The sequence below is a fragment of the Schistocerca gregaria genome, chromosome 8 (genome assembly GCF_023897955.1).
Source record: "Schistocerca gregaria isolate iqSchGreg1 chromosome 8, iqSchGreg1.2, whole genome shotgun sequence".
Classification (NCBI taxonomy): Eukaryota; Metazoa; Arthropoda; class Insecta; order Orthoptera; family Acrididae; genus Schistocerca; species Schistocerca gregaria.
In genome coordinates this window covers 263,429,036-263,452,424 of record NC_064927.1, presented here as the reverse complement: position 1 = coordinate 263,452,424, position 23,389 = coordinate 263,429,036, and the positions used below count along the sequence as shown (strand labels likewise).

At 38.1% G+C, this 23,389-nt stretch overlaps 1 protein-coding gene across 1 annotated transcript in view; it reads right to left on the bottom strand.

Annotated features, from left to right (window-relative positions):
• Positions 1 to 23,389, bottom strand: part of LOC126284279 (dynein axonemal intermediate chain 7-like) — an 828,882-nt gene that overhangs the window by 632,308 nt on the left and 173,185 nt on the right. The window contains exon 7 of the mRNA XM_049983103.1: positions 16,224 to 16,423. Coding sequence (XP_049839060.1) covers positions 16,224 to 16,423 — 200 coding nt within the window. The remainder of the gene's footprint in view (positions 1 to 16,223; positions 16,424 to 23,389) is intronic.

Sequence of the window (23,389 nt, the reverse complement as noted above, 5' to 3'; positions counted from 1 at the left end):
CTTTTCATGCTGAGAAAGAAGGAGATAGTGGCAATGGGAAAGAGAAAGAAAAGTAATAAACGCTAGAAGATAGTAGACAGTGGTTATGGCGTAGAAAGAGTGAAGGAGACAATGGCAGTATAATAGAAAATCAGGAACACAGTGGAAGATGGACACAGTTGACAGTTTCAGAACAGTGTTAGGAAAAGAGGGAAGGAGACAGTGCCAGTGGGAGAGTAATAAAGAGACAAAGAATGTGGAAGTGGATGAGAGCCAGTGATAATGAGAGACAGTCTATGACAATGACAATGAGGGAGGAAAGGAGAGAGAGAGAGAGAGAGAGAGAGAGAGAGAGAGAGAGAGAGAGAGAGAAGAGACAGCAGCAGTGGGAAGCAATCAATGAATGAGATTGAGATAGTGGCAGTACGAAAGAGCAAGAAGCAGGTGACAGTGAGTGGAGACAGTAGTAGTAGGAAAGAATGCAGAAGACTGTGATTGTGAGACAGGAGATAGTGACAGTTGGAGAGGCGCAAAGAGATAATGACAGCGAGTTGGACTGAATGAAAGAGTGAGATTGGGCAAATAGGAGTGGATGGATTTGAGCAATTTGCAGCAATGGACCAGTGGGCGTGAGAGAGCTACAGTTATGAAAGCTTGTGGAAGTGAGAAGTGAGTTGCATGTTAAAAGAGTGAGAATGTATTCACATGTCACAATTTTTGAGAAAATTATTATAGGTGCTGAGAAAGGCATAATGAGTCAGCTCGTACTTTACATTTCAGTATGAGTTTTTTAAACAGGAGCGTATTCATGTTTTTTGTGCTCTGACAGGGGCATTTTTCCACTGCTATGTTCAAATCACAGTAACCATTTGAGACACAGAAAAGCACAAAACAGTATTTTAAAGAGTATGCTGTGCTGAAAAATTTGATACCTATTATGTTTGTACAGGCTTCATTAAATGAGGTTCATAGCGAAAAGAAAAAGTAATTGGCATATTTTATTAAATTAACAAATAAATATGATTAGAGTAACTCGTTAGCTAGCATTTCACAGCTTACAGAGTATTTTCTCCAATCAGAGCTTGCATTATCACATGATCACTGTTGTCATTGCCAGTGTCCCATAACAAAGTGTCAGTTCAGCTGCAGTCATCAAGTAATGTGTGTACTCAATGGTCTATTACTGAATACATCTGGCAGCCACTGAACTACTGCTAGAAGCAGTGTACATAAACACAATTTGGCTGTGTTGGTAGACTACTTCCTATGGTCAGTGTAGTAATCAAAGCAGAATTGGCAACCAGTGTCACATCACTGTAATACCACGTGACAAACATTAAGTAATAAGTAGTTTTAAACAGAGTATATTAGACCAAAGGAGATAAGCAGATGACTGTGGTGTGACTGGCAATACAGATTCTGGACAAAGCTGAAACATCAAGAAGAGCATCTCCATCACAATTAGTTGCAGAGACCCAAGTTACAACTTCAAATATTAAAGCTGAAACAACATAGCACTATGTTTCAACTAGCCCCACAGGAAAGAACCACATTTTTGTGGAAAATTATTTCAGATAAATATTAAATCATCTTGTAAAACATCACACTGGAAAGGTAACTACAGCAGCAAAACTGTATTGAATGATAGTCATGTTGCAGCTGTTAAATGAAGGTAGGCCTAAGCAACCAAGTAAATAAGCCTTCACCAAATGTGCAGTCATCATCAAATAAAGTCTGTGAGATGGAAATATTGTTATCAAATGAATTAAAAGAAGTATCATTTATATGTGTTAGTGAACATTGGTTAATAAAAAAAATGTTCAAATGTGTGGGAAATCTTATGGGACTTAACTGCTAAGGTCATCAGTCCCTAAGCTTACACACTACTTAACCTAAATTATCCTATGAACAAACACACACACCCATGCCCGAGGGAAGACTCGAACCTCCGCCGGGACCAGCCGCACAGTACATGACTGTAGCGCCTTAGACCGCTCGGCTAATCACGTGCGGCATTGGATAATAGAAAAGAAGTTATCACATATAAGGATAATAGGCTTTGTCCTTCAATCATTTTTGTAGTAAAATCTCTATGCATGGTGGAACATGCCTATATGTTAGACAAGACGTCAAACACTGTTCATTAATCACTTAGGGGAAGAGCATGAATTCCAAGTTTCTGCTGCAAAACTGACTAATTTAAATAGAATCAATATTTGAATATACAGAAGCCCAGATGGAAACATAACTATGTTCCCCAAAAATCTTAATAGCTTAAAAGTATTTAGTAAAAGAACTATCATGTGTGATGACTTAACATGGATTTCAAAAAGAACTCAAAAGGGAGATTAAACCTTGAGGCCTTATTAAAACTTACAACAGACACACAACCATTAAATGCCTCAACAGTCACCAAATCATCCAGCAGTATTACACATCCCGTGCTAGTAAATACAGGTACATATTTATACAAAACTGGAAACATGAACACAGGTTTCAGTTGTCAATATGCACAATTTATTGAATTCCCAATACACACCACTGGCAATACTGAAACACAAATAACAAGAAAATGTAAGGATTTTAGGAAGCAAAATTTAATGCACTTCAGGCACAAAAAGAAACATGGAACATGGATGACATATACAACTGTGAGGGCACATGTGAAAAATCAGACTTGTTCATGGAAATATTCTCATATTATTTCGATATTGCATGTCCAATTAAAGACAAAAGTTAAAAACCAGTACAAGAAATGTAATTTGGCTGACAACAGGCATTAAAGTGCTGGAAACAAGAGACTTTATGACATTTCAAAAACACAAAATGGCGTTTTTGGTGTATTTCAAGAATAATAAGACAGTGGTTCATAGACTATTAAATGAAGTTACAAAATAAAAAAAGGGCAACTGATCACCATGACCAGGAGCAAAATGAAATGTGATAGATAGTCAAACAACAGGTAATGAGCAGCCCCCACCCCCAGACAACCTCCAGTTAGACTGAGACAGCAAATGAACAATTACTCTATGGCATAAAATATTCCAATTAAAAATCTATTGCATTTCAGCAAATTTAAATAGAAACTCTGACTTCGTATTTCTTCCTCAAACCAAACCTAAAGAATTTACACTCATAATCAGTAAGCTAAGAACAAATACTAAGTTAAGAACAAAATTTTCAACAGGTATGGGTGAGATTTAAGATTATGTCATTAAATACATTAAATATCAGCTTATCTCATTGCAGTATAATTGGCCCACTTTTCAACAGTTTATTCACAAATGGAATCTTTCCTTCCTGCTTAAAGATAGTGAAACTCAAGCCCTCATTAAAAAGGGGTAAGAAAGAAGACATAGCCAATTATAGACCTACCGTTTTGCTATCTGTGTTTTCAAAAATAATACAAAAAATTTTCATAACAGATTGCTACATGTTCTAGAAAAATGCAGCATATTATGCACAGCCCAAGACAATTTCCAGAAAGGCCAATCGACAGAAAGAGTACTATTTTGACTTTCTGAATGAATTGCTTCAAGAACTAGATAGTAGAGAAAAGTAACTGGAATATGTCTTGGTCTGTCCAAAGCCTTTGACATCATAGATCACAGCCTATTTCTGCAGAAACTTGATAGTATTAATCTCAGAGAGACCTCTAACAGCCACCCTGGACTGAAGCAACTGAATTACATTCTCCATGAGGGTTCTGGCAACCTCTCAGTGTGCCCTGAAATGAGAAATGTCCTACCCACTAGCCTTCCCACCCCTTTCACAGAGGTATTCCACTGCCCATCGAACCTACATAATATCACTGTTCACCTCTACACAACCCCTGCTCCCAAAACCTTGACACAACCCCTGCTCCCAAAACCTTGCCCCATGGCCCATATCTCTGCAATAGATCTGGGTGTAAGACCTGTCATATATATCCTCCCGCCACCACCTACTCCAGTACCACAAGTATCACCTTTCTCAAAACCTGACACAATGAGCTCTAATATGGAAAGTAAACATTTCCGGACACATGTCCACATAACATATTTTCTTTCTTTGTGTGTGAGGAATGTTTCCTGAAAGTTTGGCCGTAGCTTTTTATAACACCCTGTATGTTTTCAAGCAAGAACAGCAGAGAAATCTTTGCCTTAGCTGAATGCAAGAAATTCTTTTATTTAACATTATACTGTGTAAACACACTGTAGGCATGCAGTTGAAATGCAGCAAATGTAAGTAGCAAAATGGGGTGAACAGAAATGCGCACATGCAGTATCTAGCCTTAAGGTTGACAACCTAGTGAATGCGCACAGCGCATCATTAGCTGATGGATCACAGACAACAATAGCTTGGCAGAGAAATGTCAAGCAATCTACATTTAGAGAAAATAGAGAAATGTGAGTTGACTAGTAAGGAAATAAAATGTCTACGCTACAGAACTAAACTAATATTAAGAAATTAGGAAGAACTAAACAAAGGTACACACACACACACACACACACACACACACACACACACACACACACACTTAAATTGATACGTGTGGCTATTTACACACTACATGAAAGGGATATCTACATGAGGAGAGAAGGAATATAAATTAAGCCTTGAATATACTATGAGAGATAGTATTGTGGCCAGCCTAAGGCAACACTTTTCTTTCCAGGTGCAAAAAGGTAAGTGAAAACAACAACCGCAGTACTAACATGATCAGTCTTACAACTCATAAAAAAACTGATAAAATATGAACTGCATACTAATAGAAATTGAAAATATGAATACTGGAAGCATGATGAATTAGTAGCCTGTGAGCAACTATGAACTTAGTTGTAAGTTACTATTTAAGTGTCCTTCCAGCAAACGATGTAGAATCATATCCGGAGTAAAATAGCAAACACAATAGTTAGGTGTTTGGTACCAAAGCATAAGGGTTGCACCAAAAATATATAATTGTATGTATAAAAATATGTGTGAGTGTATGGTGTGAATGCATGTATGAAATAGCTACAGTACACCACATGCATAAAGTGGTTGAACTTAGTTCTTGTGCAACTAAATAAAAAGGGGTCAGACTAAGCATTACAAGTCCAAGTACTGAGAAGAGTACAATGAAGGAGTTATTGCAGTACATTTGCACACAAACAAAAGTTGTCTCAAGATACATATGTCAAGAGACATATTCACACACAACAGCATACGCAAGACTAATATACTGTACCACAATGAGATATAAGTCACCGACAGTGAAGTACACTGTTTACAGTTGATGATGACACTTGTATAACATCGTCTGTACTGTCAACATGTATCAGTAGCTATTAAACATGAAGTAAGTGAATTAATATGAGCAGATGTTCATGAAACAATGTGCTCAATAATTCTCTTGTAGTGAAAAAGGGATTGCTGTAGTACAGCATAAAATGAATGCTTCTCCCCCTCCATAACATTTCCTGTAGACCAGTAGACACACCCTTCTCAGAGGCATAGCTAAGGATAGTTATGTAGGCTTATCATGATTTTACGTTATGAAGCTATCCTTCCTCCACAACTATAATGATGGATACTTGGGTAAGGTGGGGTGTATGAATACAAAACTTATGCACATCATGTGATAATGTTGTATGCAAATATTTTGTCAATACTGGAAAATGAGATTGAAAAAAATAACAATCTGCATAATGTTAAAGTGAGAGGAGACTACAAATACAGATTGCTCACAAATGAACACTCAAAAGGTTAATGCCTGAGAGTAAAATGTGATAAAAATGAGAATGTAAAAACTGAGAGAAGTTATGTGACACGGAAACACAACTGATGTATGTAATATTAAATATCTCATATGTATAATTTCTGTACATTGTTTATGTAAAGTTTTATACACTATTTATGTAAAGAAATGTAAACACAATATGTTTGGAGTAAGAAATATGTAAATCCAGTGTGTCAATATATTTCAAAAGGTAATTACTTATGTTATCATAACAATAATGAAATGTAAAGACTGTGAAAAGCTAAATATGTTTTCCAGAACTGCACATGTGCACTAATAACCATAAATGTGCTATAGACATTTTGTGGGGACTTGAAACCTGTAATTCCATGTGTTCCCCTGAAAAAATGTGTGACACTGCTGAGCAGAATGAATGTTTATATCCTTGGTGGACTCAGGTATCCACAAGACATTCTACCACAGAGAGGATATGGAAATGAATAAAGGCACTGGAGACTTACCTTCAACCGATTCATTGGTCTTCGGGATGCCGAACAGTGTGAGCCTGGTTTAACCACTGAAACATGTGGATTACAACAGTAACATTGCCTGGGCCATAAATGATGAACATCCTCACCACAACATCAATGGTTCCACTATCCACAAGCCCCAACACACCACGTTGCAGCAATGGGATGAACCCTTTTATTGACTTTGCGTAAACAAGTGAAATTGCAACACACTCGTGCAGCTCAACTGAACTGTCGCATTAACAAACTCAAGTGCACATGCAGCATGCATCACATGAGGTGCACACACTGGACAATGCTGCAATAGCAGCAGTCAAATTCGTATAGTCAAACTACAGACTCTGAATTCAAATGAACTTGTTGATGCAACCTAAATTTTTGTAAATAGTAGTGGCAATAATTTGTGAAGTGTAGATTAAACATAATTAGGTATATGTATTATGTAAAGACATATTCTAGGAGTGAACGAAATAAACTTGGCCGCAAATTAAGGTCTCAGTATCCTGACAGGCCAAGAGGTTTTTATAGATGCAAACACTGTAATGCAACGTTATTGTATGCTGATGTCCAGTGATATGGATCACGCCAGTATATGGTGTGTGTGTGTGTGTGTGTGTGTGTGTGTGTGTGTGTGTGTGTGGTGGGTGGGGAGGGGGGGGGGGGGTGGAGGACAGCTGTGTAGGTTCTTTAAATGGCCTATGCAGATAAATAAATATTTGTGCCACCTCCATATGGCAAAGATATTAGAGGGATGTATGATTATATCTAACTTATAGAAATTTGAAGTTCAGAAATAGTAATTATGTTATGTAACTCATTTGCTCTTTTTTCACTGATTTCAATGTCTGTCAGTCTTCTTATCTGATGCAAGAAAGACTTATATGATCAAGTTGTCTCAGTATTGTATTAATGGTTCTAATGTGTGGGAGTTGCGAGTTTTTCATTCTACTACCAAGCTAAGTCCTAATTTCCTTCTCCCGATGGGGCGGGGACATTCATTTTAAAATTCAGCTCTTCAGAGAGGAAGTCAACTTGAAGAAAGAATAGCTGCCACACCCACGCTAGCATTGTTGTGCATCAGTTGGGAGAAAAAGTTAAATACCAAGCTGCACACCAAAACATTACGGGAACTACATTCAAGTAATGTTTCAGATTTTCCACAACATTCTTAACATGCAGGCATTCATACTTGCATGAGCTACTGGAAAGACAATTTTTGATGCAGCTTCCTGATAAGTTATGCATATATCTCTCTCCCCAACTAATATGGGTATATTGCATGTGTGTGTGTGTGTGTGTGTGTGTGTGTGTGTGTGTGTGTGTGTAAGTGTATGTTCTCTATTTTTGACAAAGGTCTTGTTGGCCAAATGCTCACTTTCTGACTGTCTTTTTGTTGTGCCTCTGCTATATGGTGAGTAGCAACTATCTTTTTAATAATACTGTAACGATTAGTTTCAATCATATCTTACTAGTTGCAAGCACATTGCTGAAATCCAATTTCAAAAAGATAATAAACCAACCAGACACTATTCTGATTACATAGAAGTAAAGTATGTCACAACACAGGGTTCAGTACTGCGTCCCATCTTATTTTTAATGTATATAAATTACATAGCATTAATCAAACAGTATCATAGCACTACCAAGTTTTCAGATGACACTAGCATTTTAGTTGGTGGGAAGACACCAGAAAAATTACAGACTCTTTCTGAGACTTGAACTAGTGTTGTAAAGCAGTTTATCAAAGACAAACTAATAATAAATACGTAAATGTAAAACAGTAGCATTTAATTTTTATAATGTCAAGAGAAACCACAAAGTGGACATAAGAATTTAGATATCAGCACAGATAGAGCAAGTGGATCCAAGATAAGCTCAGGCAGGACACTCACACTGACAGCATTTTTAAGAGATTAAGTACCATATGCTGTTCAGTGAGAGGTTTTGAAAACTGTTGTCATAAGGACTGTCTAATGACTGTTTACTATTCTAATACACATTCTGTTCTGAAATGAATAGTGAGAATCGTGGCTGGAATGAAAAAGAACAGACCATACAGACCACTGTCGACAAGGGTGTGGAGTCTTCCTCTTCTACGTATTGTTGTTAAGTGCCATTCCCCCACCCCTCATGTATAATTTTTCTAAATTTTCTTGCTTTCTCAAACCATACACAAAAAGAGCCCATTAGAATTTTCACATGATTTTGTGGAATTTCAAATATTTTTTCTGACACTTTCCATAAATTATTTACTTTTTCTCAATTTGTTTTATTTTGTTGAAGTGTATTTTTAGTAATCTTTTGCATGTTTCACTTTTGACCAGTCTGTAATGTCCAAAATCCATGGTGATATTATTTGTCAATCTTGTTTCTTCCAAGTCTAAAATTTTAATGTTTGTTCTTTTAGCATTTTTCTAAAGTGTAGTGCTTTCTAGGTTTGAAGAGTGGGCTAGAGTTGACCAGGAAACTCCAGTTATCTATGATAATTCCTATCTGCAAAAGGTTAAAAAGTAGTTGGGAAATTTCCAAATGAAGAGTGGATAGGTGCTTCACTACTTTCTCTGAGAGAACAATATTCAGAAATATTTTAGCTACATTAAAAGAATATAAAACTCACTGAAAGTAGTCTCTCCAAGGAATGCCAAAATTAGAATCACAATTGTTGGCTATTATGTCGTTGTCAAATGGATTTCACATTATAACCCAACATTTTCCCCATCTGGTGAAGACATTTCCAGTGGGGTCATATCTACTTTGAGTGTCTGTCAATTGTGAGCCAGGGTGTGAATCAGAAACTCAAAGACGCTAAGGCCCCGTCTTGAAAATGTCCTCCCCAGAAGGGGAAAATGTTGGGTTTTAATTAATTAATTTATTTATTTATTTTATTTTATTCATCTTTCAGCATTAACATGCAATCGATGTCATCGGAAGAGTTACAGCTATTTGTACATTATGTTTTACATACCAAAATATTACATAGTAAAAATATAGCAATGTTGTAAACTATTAGCTTACAACAGCCTGTACACCTAGATCCATACATAACAGTAAGGCATAATTTATCAGCATTAACATGCAATCAATGTTGTCAGAAGTATTATAGCTATTTGTACATTATGTTTCATATAACAAAAATATTACATGGAAAAAATAAATGACGGTGTTGTACCCTATTAGCTTATAGCTAGCTGCATCTACATCCATAACTATACATAACAGTAAGCCTTAGTTTATCAATAAATTAGATCATCTTTACAACTATTCTGAAATTCTTCTACACTGTAGAAAGTATTTTTCTTCATCCACACTTTGGTTTTAGTTTTGAAAATATCCATTGAAACCAATTGAGCCTGTATGGGTAAAGTGTTGAATAATTTATGCCTATGTATTCATAACTAGATTGGGTTTTCTTAAGCCTGGTTGTGGGTATATCAATCATATTTGTTTGTCAAGTATTGTGTTGATGAACTGATTTCCTTATAGCGTAGTGGTTTAAGTTTTCTTTTATGTTTAATAGGCAACAATATATGTAAAGACATCGGACTGTGAGAATTTTTAAGTCTCTAACATAAGGTCTACATGAGGTCCTGCTGTTGTCAGTGATTCCGCAAAAACATCTAATTGCTTTTTTCTGCCAAGTGAAAATTTTTTTGGCTCCTGGAGAGTTACCCCATAAAATAATGCAATATTGTAGATGGCAATGAAAGAAGGCATAGTATGACTGAAGCAATAAATCTTGTGTAACACATGTGTGTAGTTTGGCTAGTAGGTAGATAACTCGTGATAGCTTTCGACATACATAATCTGTATGTGTGTTCCAAGTTAATTTTGAGTCAATGTGTAATCCTAGTAACTCCATGTTACTGTTTGATAAACTGAAGATTATCTTGACAGTCTTTTCATGGTTCATAGATAAGTCATTAGCTTTAAACCAGATATTAGATATTTTGAGACACTCTTCACTTTCCTCCTACAATATGTTTATATCCTTTCCAGAATTAGCTAATGTTGTGTCATCAGCATAGAGGATAGATTTACAGGGTAAGTTATTCGAAAAGTCATTTACAAACAATATAAATAGTAGAGGACCAAGCACTGAGCCCTGAGGAACACCTCGTTTTATACTTAAAGTCTGTGACTGTTGGTCATTATGCTTTACTATTTGTTTTCTATTGCTGAGGTATGATTCAATTAGTGAGAGTTCCAAGTGTTTGATTCCATACCAACACAGTTTATCTAATAATAATTTGTGGTCGAAAGCCTTACTCAAGTCAATTAGAATGGCTTCAGCAGATAATTCTGACTCAAATGCACTTAGTACAAAAGAGATAAGGTTTTCAACTGCTCTGACTGTTGATAAGTTTGACCTGAATCCATAGAGAGAATCATTTAATATATTATTGTCTGATAGGTGTATAGATATTTGCTGCAGTATGCAATGCTCTATTATTTTTGAGAGAATAGGCACAAGTGAAATTGATCTATAATTATTGATACAGGACTTGTCATCCTTTTTGTATAATGGTATGACAACTGTTTTTTTTTAGACATTCTGGAAAGTGTCCACTCCAGAGCATCCAGTTTATCAGTATGCAAAGAGGATATGATATGAGGTCTACAACTTTTTTAATTACATAGTTTGACAGGCCATACACATCTTCAGATCTAGAGTATCCTAATTTAGAGGTTGCTTTAATTATATCAGTTACTTGTACTTCTCTCCATTTACAAGCTGACACTATGTTTGTAATGTTTTGTTGAAAATTTCTGCCAGATATGGGGTGAGAAATAGGTGTATGTGTTGAATTGGAATTCTGGTTGCTGTGGGTTGGAAGGCTAAGATTGGCAGAGTTGACAAAAAAGTGATTGAAATCATCAGCAGTGACGTTAGCAGCATTTGTGTTTATATCCATACCTAGTTCTGCTTTTATTACTTTCCATGCAGCCTTACATTTATTGTGTGATTTTTTAATGAAATCACCGTTTGCGTTACACTTGGCTATTTTAATTTCAGATCTATATTTTCTTTTCCAGTTTTTGTAAGTTTCTTTATCTACTGCTCCCTTTTTGACCTTATCGTGACAAGTAATTACCAATAGTCTCAGTTTTTGTAATTGGGGTGAAAACCACTTCTGTAAAATTGAGTGGCCAGGTTTCCAAACTTTTTTGTTTTTTGTTTTTTAACCAGTGGACAGCATGTGTGGAAGATTTCAGAAATGATTTTGAGGAATGTGCTGAGGGCTTCATCAACATACCTCTATGATCTGACAGGTAATTGACATTAAATAAGCCTAGCTCAAAATCACATTTGTATACATTTGTTATTAGATTGTCAAGCCAGGAGTAGTGCCTTGTAGGACTTTCATAAGCACAAAAGAGATAATAAGATCTTAACATGTTTACTAAATTAACATTTCTGGCTGTCATTTTCCTAATGTCTATGTTCAGATCCCCAAAGATTACAATTTTGTATTTAGTATATTTTTGTATACTGATCACAAGTTTTTCTAAACGTTCTATAAATTGTTCTACATTACTTTCAGGAGTGTGATATAAAGACACACTTATGAGCTGTATACTAGGTATAATAAAAGCAGCTGCTCCAAAAACACCTTTAATGCATAGGTCACTAACTTCAAGAACAGAAAACTTTAAGTCTAGGTCATTGCTAATATATATGGATGAACCCCCATAGGATTCACTGTGTCTGCAGAAGTATATAGCTAATCTGAAACCTGATGGTACATACAGTTTTATATCCTCTTTCTTAAACCAATGTTCGTTTATACATAAAATCATTCTTTTGTTACTTTTTAATAGTATACCAAGCTCATCAGCTTTAATTTTCAGAGACCTGACATTTAAGTGCAGAAATAAGACAGAGTTACTGTCACAGGAGGGGAGGAGTACAGTATTATGGGACAATGGAGAACATTTAATTCTTTTTTTGAGCCCTGGAATCTATGTTAGGTGGCGGTTGGACTTCCTTGGGATAAACCATAAAAAAACTTCATTTCTCTTTGGTAATTTTTTGGGTCTGTTTGAAACACGGTTGGAAGTTTGTTTCACTTTACTGTCCACAAGTTTTATAGGAACATGTTTTCCCAAATGATTTGGTATCACTTCATCATGAGACAAAGATGATACTTTACTTACTGTCACTGGTCTATTCTTTTCTGCTACTCTTGAAGGTGATGGAGAAGGAGCTGGTACTGTTTCTGCTGTTGGTGAAGTTGGTTTAGTTGCTGCTGGTGGAGGAGTTGTTTCTGCTATTCTGGTAAAGGAGTTGGGTCTGCTACTTCTGGTGTGGGAGATGGTGCTGCTGCTATAGAAACTGATTCTACTGCTGGAGGAGTTGCTTCTGCTGTTGCTGATGGTGTTTCTTCTGCTATTGCTGGTGAAATAGTTTGTGCTGCTACTGCTGGTGAGGGAGATGGTGTTACTGCTGTAGGAGCTACTTCTAATGCTGGAGGAGTTACTTCTGCTGTTACTGAACGTGGTTCTTCTGACGCTGCTGTTGATTCTACTTCTGTTAGTATTGCTTCTTTAGGTACTTCTGCTGCATTTTCTGTTACTGTATCTGATTCTGCATTAGTCACTCCTAGAGATACTTTCTGTGATGATGATACAGATACCACTGATGATGTTGTTGGTAAGTATTGCAGTCTCTGAATAATTTCCATTAGCTGTAATATAACAAGTTGCTTTCCAAGGCCATTTAAGTGCAGACCGTAAGTAGTGTGGAATCTGCGTCCAATGGTATTAATATTAACAATAGAAACATTTCTATATTGTTTGCATATACTGGAAAAAAGTTCATTGGCGGCACTAATTTCCTTGTTTACACACGACCAGGACATCAAGTCTTACCTTTGTGGTATATTTACGAGGATAACGTTTGTATGACTTAGTTCAGATAAACACTTGTTTAATTCGCAGCAGGCTTTAGATGTATCATTTTGATAAATGTCATTAGATCTACCAAAGAGGACAACAAAATCTTTCAAAGACAGCTTTTTTATTTCTTCAGAAAAAAACTAGTTTTCTTATTTCTGAGAGAAGCGCCCCAGGCTTTACAAAGCTCATCGATTTCACATTTGAAGCTTGAGACAATACCGCGGCTGTGGCTATCACCTAAAATGTAAAGTTTTGGAACATGGTTGGGACTTTTAGACTGATGTTTTCTTTCGCACTCGCAACAGGTTACACGACTGTTTGTGTTTTTACTGCACTTTCTACAAACATAAACAACAGAACTGTTATTAACAAAAGTTTACAGTATCTTGATGTAAAACGCTAAGCCTCTTTGCTTCTTTTTCATACTGTTCGTGTTTGTGATGTTTTATAACTGAAAACTCTTCCAGTAGAGCACTGATAACTTCGTCTTTGGTGTTTCTCATATTAGGTTTTTGGCCTAAGTCGCCTTTGAAACAGCTATTGCAGAACCATAGTTTCCTTTTAGGACTGACTGTGAAATTCATTTGACCACAACATTATAGACCAGAATTGTGATTTTAATTTTGGCGCAGTTTCTTTGAGTGTCTGATTCACACCCTGGCTCACTATTGACAGACACTCAAACAAGCTATGACCCTGCTGAAAATGTCCTTCACAGATGGGGACAAAATGTTGGGTTTTAATGTAAAATACATTCGCCCAATACATAACAGTGTGGAATATTTTGATAATTGTAACACTTCCAGCTGTTCAAGTTTACATTTAATAAAATTTAAAATGACATACAGGGATTCTACCTTTCAAGATGTACTAATTGAGTTACATATTCTGTGTTCTAGTAAGATATTGTAATAAATCAAGACCTGATGGAACTTTTCTCAGTTACAGGAATCTGAAACACCACCTAAATTCTGGCCAGATTTGAACTCATTTTTATTTATAAATTATGTAATTAATGATTGTGTATGTTTGCAAAGTTTTCTGGCACTTAGAAGCAGATTTCCCAGAAATATAATTTTTCATTTCTATATCAATGTTTTAGCATACTGTTATGCTACACTGTGAAGATAAGTTTGCAAATGCTCATAAAACAAAACTACATAATTTATTACGAGGGTCGGTCAAAAAGTAATGCCTCCCATTTTTTTTCCACTTAAAAAAATTAAGTTAAGTGAAAAATTTGAATTTGGCGCCATTCCTCAAACATTCTGCAATCCACTGCAGTAGTAACTTTCTGTGTCAACAGGTGGCAGCACAGCAGAAGTTTGTAAGATGGCCGACATCAATGTTCGTTTGAGACAGCGTTGTGTGATTGAATTCTTGAATGCAGAAGGTGAAACGCCCATACGCATTCATGAAAGATTGAAGAAGGTGTATGGTGTTGTGACAGTGGATGTCAGCACTGTTAGACGATGGGTTCGTCGTTGTAAGGAAGCTGAAGGGCAAACACCGTTGACTGACGAAAAGCGGAGCGGCAGGCCGGTGAGTGCAGTGACTCCACACAACATTCAGCAAGTTGATGACATCATTCGTGGTGACCGTCGGGTGACTGCAGATGAAGTGTGTCACATTATTTCTCTTAGTAAAGGCAGTGTGATCACGATTATTAAACAATTGGGGTACTCAAAAGTTTGTGCACAGTGGGTTCCAAGAATGTTAACCGATCAGAATAAAGAGGCAAGGAAAACAATAGCCTCCCAACACTTGCAGCGCTTCCGTTTGGAGGGAGATGAGTTTCTGAAAAAAATTGTGACCGGGGACGAAACATGGGTGCATTTTTTTGAACCCGAATCAAAGAGGCAGTCAATGGAGTGGCGTCACACAAGCTCGCTGAGGAAGAAAAAATTCAAAACTGTGCGATCGGCAGGGAAATTTATGGCAACAGTTTTCTGGGATACAGAGGGTGTGATTCTGGTTGATTTTTTGGAGCAGGGATGCACAATAAATTCTGTTCAATACGTCACAACCCTCAAAAAACTTAAAGCACGTCTTCAGCGAGTTCGCCCAACAAAATCAATGTTCTTCTTTTGCATGACAATGCAAGACCACACACCAGTCGTCACACCTCTGACGAGATTGTCAAAATTGGATGGGAAGTTTTGCCTCATCCCCCATACAGCCCTGACCTGGCACCATCAGACTTCCATCTGTTCGAGCTACTAAAAGAAGCTCATCGTGGGATTCATTTTGAAGATGAGGAGGCCGTCAAAACATCCGTGCGTCAATGGCTTAGGAAGCAGAGCTGTGATTTTTACCGTGCTGAGATACATGCCCTTGTTCAAAGATGGACCAAAACTGTAGAGATGGGCGGAGATTACATTGAAAAATGACAAAATGATCCTCAATGTTGTGGTTTTCAACCTATGTAATTGCATTTAAATTTCCTGACAATTAAACGTAGAAAAAAAAATAGGAGGCATTACTTTTTGACTGACCCTCGTATTATTTTACAATGTAATTACAACATTAGACCAAACATATGTACTATTTATATTTTTATTATGATACTATTGATACTCAACCAGTGTTTCTTTATAACCTGATGTTAATAACTTTTAGAATATTTTCTATAATGTAAAAACTTTATCATCAACTGTTATTTCAAAAACTAGCTGTTAAAAGGGTTATTATCATGGAAAGTCTTCAGAGTTGTGGGATTTAGAAAGACAATGAAACTGTTCTCAAGTATTTATATTTGTTCTTTCTTGAGACACTGAACTGAGCTGGTGATTGTGGAATGTTTTACACTGAATGTGAATGAAGCCACATGTTCTGAAAATATGAACTAGTGCTTCAAGTTGTCTTACAAATGATCCAGGACCTGATTGATGGAATTAAAATGATGCAGACCTCTAGACACTGAAGCCATTTGAAAGTTAAGTAAACTACTTTTTATAAAATATGATGATGTCTTTCTTATAATGCAGTTACATTGTTAATACAGGTCTGCTCACTTACATGCAACATCAGCAAAAATAAACATTTTACATGTACTTTATTAGGAGAGAATAATTACAGTATATTATATGTACTATGTTATGCTGCCATGAACTCACTTGGGCTCATCTGGTGGTGGAGCGTGACCTCGTGGCAATGGCAGCAGAGCCCACAGGAGCAGTAGCAGGTGACTTGATTTGATGCGGAAGCTTGCCTCATTCAGCCCCGTCAGTGTCATCGATTGTTCCATGTTGCTCAAAAGCTTGTAGCAGGCATTGTCCAGATGGCGCTGCTGCTCTGCACGGAAGTCATTCCTCACCTGCAACAGTATTCACACCAATTTTGCCAGTGTGCGATAGAAAACTGTTAAGGTTCAAAATAAAATATCTTGACTTGAAAGAGAGATGGCAATGACATCATGGAAATTTTGTTTTCATTGCCGAGATGAGTGAGTGAGGGGATAAAAGTTGTGGGGATTGGTAGAAAGATTTGGACATGGTTAGTTGACAGCTTAGAAGGACGCAGGACATGTACAGGATGGAAATGTGGGAGCGAGAGGCAGCAGGTGCATAGTTTAAGAATGTGAAACATGGATACCAGAACCACTAAGCTCATGCAGTGCACACTGATGACGAGGTGTAGGAGTGGATTAGGAGGGGGGTGACAGAATAGAGAAAGGGGAGCCTGAGGGGAGTAAGATGTAGGTGCAGGGGGTTAGCAGAGACTGGGATCAGGAAGATTATGTGACTGAATGACATGTTGCAAGGATAACTCCAATATACACAATTCAGAAAACCTGGTACTGGGCGAATGGATCCAGATGGCACAGCTTTTGAAGTAGCCATTGAAAGTTGTTCGTCAGTAAAGCAGATGCCAGACTGAGATTTATTGGAAGAATCCTAAGGAAATGCAATCCGAAAACAAATGAAAGAGGTTACAGTACGCTTGTTCACCCACTGTTTGAATATTGCTCAGCAGTGTGGGATCCGTACCAGATAGGGTTGATAGAAGAGATGGAGAAGATCCAACGGAGAGCAGCGCATTTCGTTACAGGATCGTTTAGTAATCACGAAAGTGTTACGGAGATGATAGATAAACTCCAGTGGAAGACTATGTAGGAGATATGCTCAGTAGCTCGGTACGGACTTTTGTTGAAGTTTCGAGAACATACCTTCACCAAGGAGTCAAGCAGTATATTGTTCCCTACTATGTATATCTCACGAAGAGACCATGAGGATAAAATCAGAGAGATTAGAGCCCACACAGAGGCATACCAACAATCCTTCTGTCCACAAACAATACGAGACTGGAATAGAAGGGAGAACTGATAGAGGTACTCAAGGTACCCTCCGTCGAGTATGGATGTAGATGTAGATGTGGATCTAGATGTAGAAATTAAACATGCTGCGCTCAGCAGCATGTTCTGCCACTGGGTGGCCAACTTTGTTCTTGGCCATAGTTTGTCAGTGGCCAATCATTTAAGTGGACAGTTGGCTGGTGGTCATGCCCCCATACAATAATGTGCACAAATGCAGCAGAATTGGTATGTAAAATGGTTGCTTTCACATGGATACAAGTATTCCGCAGGCTTATGTAGATCACATAACTAATGAGGAAATACTGAATAGGATTGCGGAGAAGAGAAGTTTGTAGCCCAACTTGACTAGAAGAAGGGGTCGGTTGGTAGGACATGTTCTGAGGCATCAAGGGATCACCGATTCAGTATTGGAGGGCAGTGTGGAGGATAAAAATCATAGAGGGAGACCAAGAGATGAATACACTAACCAGATTCAGAAGGATGTAGTTGTGGTAGGTACTGGGAGATGAAGAGGCTTGTACAGGATAGAGTGGCATGGAGAGCTGCATCAAACCAGTCTCAGGACTGAAGACCACAACAACATGACTCATTTGGCAAGGGGTTGAGAGTAGGTGTGAAATAGGGGTGGATTAGGATACTGCATAGTTTAGGTGGGTGGCAGAATACCTCTTTGGAAGGGGTGGGAAGGTTTGTCGATTCAATGTTCTTCTTTTCTGGGCATAATGATAGATAGCCAAAGCCCTGGTGAAGGATTCATTCATTTGTACCAGTCCAGTACGATATCAGCTTTTTAGCTGATTATTGGGGGTGGTGAGATGATTAGCAGTGCTTGAGGATATTGTGTGAGAAATCTGCCTGAATCCTAGGTTTGGGAGCGGTGAGAGCTGTCTAAACACAAATACTGCTAATGGTTAGTGGGCTTTATATGAACAACAGTGTGGATCGAGCCATCAGAAAGATGGTACAATGGGCTGAGGAGGACCAGATGAAGCTGAGGCAGGAGAATATGTTGAGACAATGGAGGAATAAAGAAAGAGTGTCTTGATAATGAGTCCAGGTAATGGAGATACCATCAATGTACCTGAACCTTCCTAGCCTCCCAAAACCCCAAACATTACATTTGCAAACATTATATTCTACCAGAACTTTCCATGTTATTTTATTTCTTACTTATGAATACCACCAGAGCATCAGAATAAATTCAGAGAGACACTTTTAGGTTTTTTCTTCTGTATTTTATCTTCATATTTCTTGTAATGTTAAAATATCTCCAGTTCTTCCAACACATTCATTTTATGATCTTTCTTTAGTAGGAGGAGTACTTCAACATTTTGCTCCATTAGTATCAAAATGTATATCTTGTTAGTACGTGTATTGCTGATTTTGTGTGTCTGTTGTGTGTGTACACTCTAATCTGATCTGTACATCAGAATAGAAATCTTGGGCTATTAACTCTTGTCAGAACATGTAATATTGCTGTCAGCTGTTTATAAGACTATGATAGTCAAATTCTAACAAGAACATATACTGATCAGTTACATACAGATCGTAGAAGAAAAGTATTGTATCACAGAATTGTCAACAATGTCTCATCATAGTGTTAAGAAAGGAATTATGACAGGAATGTTAGGTAAAATTTATAAACCAAACAGCATAAATGGAAAATTTAACACTTTCTCAAACATATTACAACTCAGAGCCTTACTTTTCTCTAAAGCAAGCAAGGGTAAGATCAAAATGAGGCAAAGATGTTGGATAGATAACTATTGCAAATAAAGCACCTTTTTCTAGGAAGATACAGTAGGTTTCGAACTAATTCAGGAAACAAGCTGTAGTCAAGATTTGAAACCCTTAACATGAAACAAACAAAAATAGTCATTCTAATGCAACTGAGGCCCCAGAAAACACCTCTGGCAAAAATGATCACATGCTGCTGCACCATACTGTTGGCGCAGGTCATCAATGGTGGCTTGATAATAATTGGTGAACAGAACCCATGAGATGAAATGAAACTTTCTGTGCAAGTTGATAAACAGGAAGCAGAGTGTCCAAAACCCTGTAGAGACATGTAAGGTGATAAAATCAGCACACAAATGGCATGGACAACAAATAACTCAGTACACAGCAACAACACTCAGCACAAAGTGTAAGGTGTGGTCAGCAGTAGGTGTTGAACACAGTTTAAGCACTGGTCCACTTGGCTTACAACCATCCACAGGTAAACACTTCTGTCAGTGGGACTGCTCACAATATGCATTGCATGCATCCTCCAGTGTCACCCAACATGCAACCAGAAAATTTGACAATGCACAGTCATAGGAAGAGGCAGACATGACTGTTTCACTTGGGTATTGAATGCATGCACAAGATGCTCCACCACTGAGATAGAAAGAAACCACATGAAATGGGGTGGTAGTCAGAGGTTGGGCAACATTGTGAATGTAAAAAGTTTTCAGAGTCCTGTGACAAATATTGCCTAGCACTATCAGACATGACAGTTCTAAGGGAACCCTCAATGGCAAAAATAATCAATAACATACAATAACATACAAAGAGTGGCAGTCAATGATAGGGTCAACATCTTGGCAATGTATATGAAAATGGACAATGCTTTGATCAGCAACAACCACATGATGCAAGAAAATGGACCCATGAAATTGACATGCACCCTGTCCCAAGGGTGCTCTATGACCAGGCAAAGAGAGAACTGGTGCAATGGTACAGCCTGATTCTGTGCACATCCCCCAAAAGACCACACCAGGGGTTCAATATCATCAATGATCACCAGGCAGCAGATGTGATATTGTTCCAACACATTTGTAGGAGCTATATCTCAGTGTGGCACATGCAGCAACTGGAGTATGTGACAATGCAACACCAGTGGGAAGAGACTACTTGATAGCATTGCTCCTCCATGGCAAACATGAGGACCCCCTGGACAACTCTGAGTTGAGTATGCAGGACAAAATGTGTATGTCACACCAGATTTGCACTCAAAGAGATGCATTATGCCCAATCTAAATGGACAGCTGAAATGATTTTTCAGAAAATTGGTTCAGCAGCCATGTGGGGTCATGATTTCACATGCTGTCAACAGAAAATCCAACATGATCTGCTGTATGGTATCATCCAATGTGAACATGAGGAGTTCCTGCCCATGAAACTATAGATTGGGTGCTAATGGTAGCTGTGATAGTGCATCTGTACTGGCATGCTGGGCATGGAATGGTAACGAATATCATAGTAATAGTTACTTAGAAAGAGGAGCTCACTTCTGCAGTCAGTGGACAGTCCTATCCGGCAGCTTGGAACAAGGGCCAAAAAGGAAACTGGTGGCTTGTGGTGGATGATGAGGAAGAACCTCACCCCATACAGGAAAACATGAAACTTCTTAACTCTGAAAATAATAGCCAGCACCTTCTTTTCCACCTTTGGATAATTACACTGCACAACAGAAACTGTCCTTGATGTACAAGCAATGGTTTGTTCTGTAGCATCTGGTTCTGATGAGACACAATGTCATTAGTGCCATACTGGAGTATGGCACAGATGAGTGTTAAAAGTTTATCTGACATAAAAGAAGCCAGATAGGGAACAGAACACAAATGCTGGTTGAGACACTGAAAAACCCTTTGACAGTCCACAGCCCAGACAAACTTAATGTCCTTCTGGTGAAGCCAGTTAAGAGGATGGGAGATGTGTGCAGCTTGAGGAATGAAATGAGAATAATATGAAATCTTGCACAAGAAAGACTGAAGCCTCTTTGAGTTTATGGGTGGTAGGAGGCTGATGCATTATTCAGCTTGCAATGAAGGCCATTCTCCAGGAGGCACTGGAAAATCAACTGAAGGATTTGTAAATGGTTCTTCCAAGTAGGACCTATTACCCAGATACTATAAAGGTAATTGACATGGCAGCAAATGTCCTGAATAAACTGTTTCAAATACCATTAATAAATTCCAGATGTTGATGAACTTTCAAAAGTCAAATGAATAAACTGGTAAAGTTCAAAATGGGTGCTGAGGTCCAAGGAAGTCTGAGAAACTGCATGCAATGGCATCTACAGGTAGGCACCACACAATTCAATTCACGAAAAATACTGGCCTCCCCCAAACAACTCTGATAACTCTGCCTGCTACAGAATTGAATATGTATCAGTGGCACAGTGCACACAGACCCTCAGTTTAAAATCAACACAAAGGTTCACATGGTTGTCAGGCTTCTGAATCACCTCTAAAGGGGTGGCCCATTGACTTGATGAACTAAGAGAAACAATGTCCTGATTCTGCCAACATTGCAACTTGGCCTTTACCTTGTCACACATGATGAAGGGAATGGGGCAAGGGTGACAAAATTTAGATACTGCCAACAGCTTAAGAGAAACATGTGCCTTGAAATTTTTGCCCAACCCAAGGTATTCTCAAACAGTATGCTGTAAGGCAACAGTAAGGAGCCGAACTCATGAAAAGGAATGAATTGGAACACAAAATGCACTTCATCAACAATCTGGAAACCAAGAACAGAAATATGTCTAGATCAAAGATATTTTGTGCCAGTGGTGAATTGACAGCTAACAATGTAAACTGCTGTTCCAAATTCATACAGCATGGGATATAGAGAGTTGGTGCATAATGGAATGCACAGTTTACTATGAGATACAACATGACATAGTGGCCACTGCAGCTCCAAGCACCCCTAGAGCCTGTACGTATCCAAGTTAATGAGGCTGACTGTCACTCCCATGTTGACATGAAATTTGACAGTTGCACATCCACCACAGACATAGGCAAAATGCACTGGGTTGACAAATGTTGGGCATCAGAAACATCCCCAGAGTCCAAAGAAAACAAAGGGGCACTGACAACTGACCCGTGGCCTGCCAACTGTCACAAAGAATTGCCAAATGGCCTATCCAATTGTATAAAACTGCTGTGGAAAAAGAAAAAAAGAAAAAAAGAAAAGAAAAAAAAGAACTGATGAACCCACTGAGCTCACTGTGGGTGAAGAGGGGCAGCATCATGATACCACTGCACCGGAAACAACAATGGTCGGGCACCACACAGGACACCGGGACCTGTTTGCCATAGACACCAAGACCTAATTGAGCTACCTTCCAGTTATGGGAAAGGAGGTCCCTCACCATCACTGTCAGCTCACAATTAGCACAACTTTGTATAAACCCATGCTGCTGTACACCAGGACAGATGATACCCCTTAGCTGATAGTGCAAAAGAACCGAAACAGGCATTTTCCCATCTTCCTGTAGACTCATTCAAACTGCCACATGGCATCAGGGTTGGCAGAAGTTCGGAAGAAATCTGCACAATGGACAACTGGCTTGCCACTGCTGGGGCAAGTGTGTAAATCAAATCTGCATTCTGCATATCTGTATATGTCAAGCATTGCATGCACTCTCCGTGGCCAGTTTCCAAACCATTCCATTGAGCTTTCCATGCCAGCTCACCTGCTTTCATTGTGGTGTCCAGTAATGGAGATAATAAAATGACACTCTCAAATAATTTGGAACCAAATTCAATGATTACTTCATTGCGGTGAAAGAAAATGTTGCATCCATTAATACACAACCACATACAGGTGCACTACTCTAGCTTGTGCAAGTACTGCATGTACACTGAAAGACAATTCGCTATGTCACTAAAAAGTAGTAATTCTGCTGAGCATTACGGTGTTCCTACTTGAAAATTTTCTACAGTCTTGTGCTGACTTGATATGTTGGTCCTTAGGTTATCTTTCTAATAAATCAGTGATTCAGGGTGTATATCCTGATAGACTTAAATATGCTGTAGTATCACCCATCAATAAAACAGGAAATAAGAAAAACATCTCGAATTACAGATTTACTTCACTTCTTCCAAATTTATGCAATTGTTTGAAAAAGTGCCCTATGACAAAATATTGGAGCATTTAACTAAGCAGAATTTTCTTTACCTTTCTAAAGGATTCTTC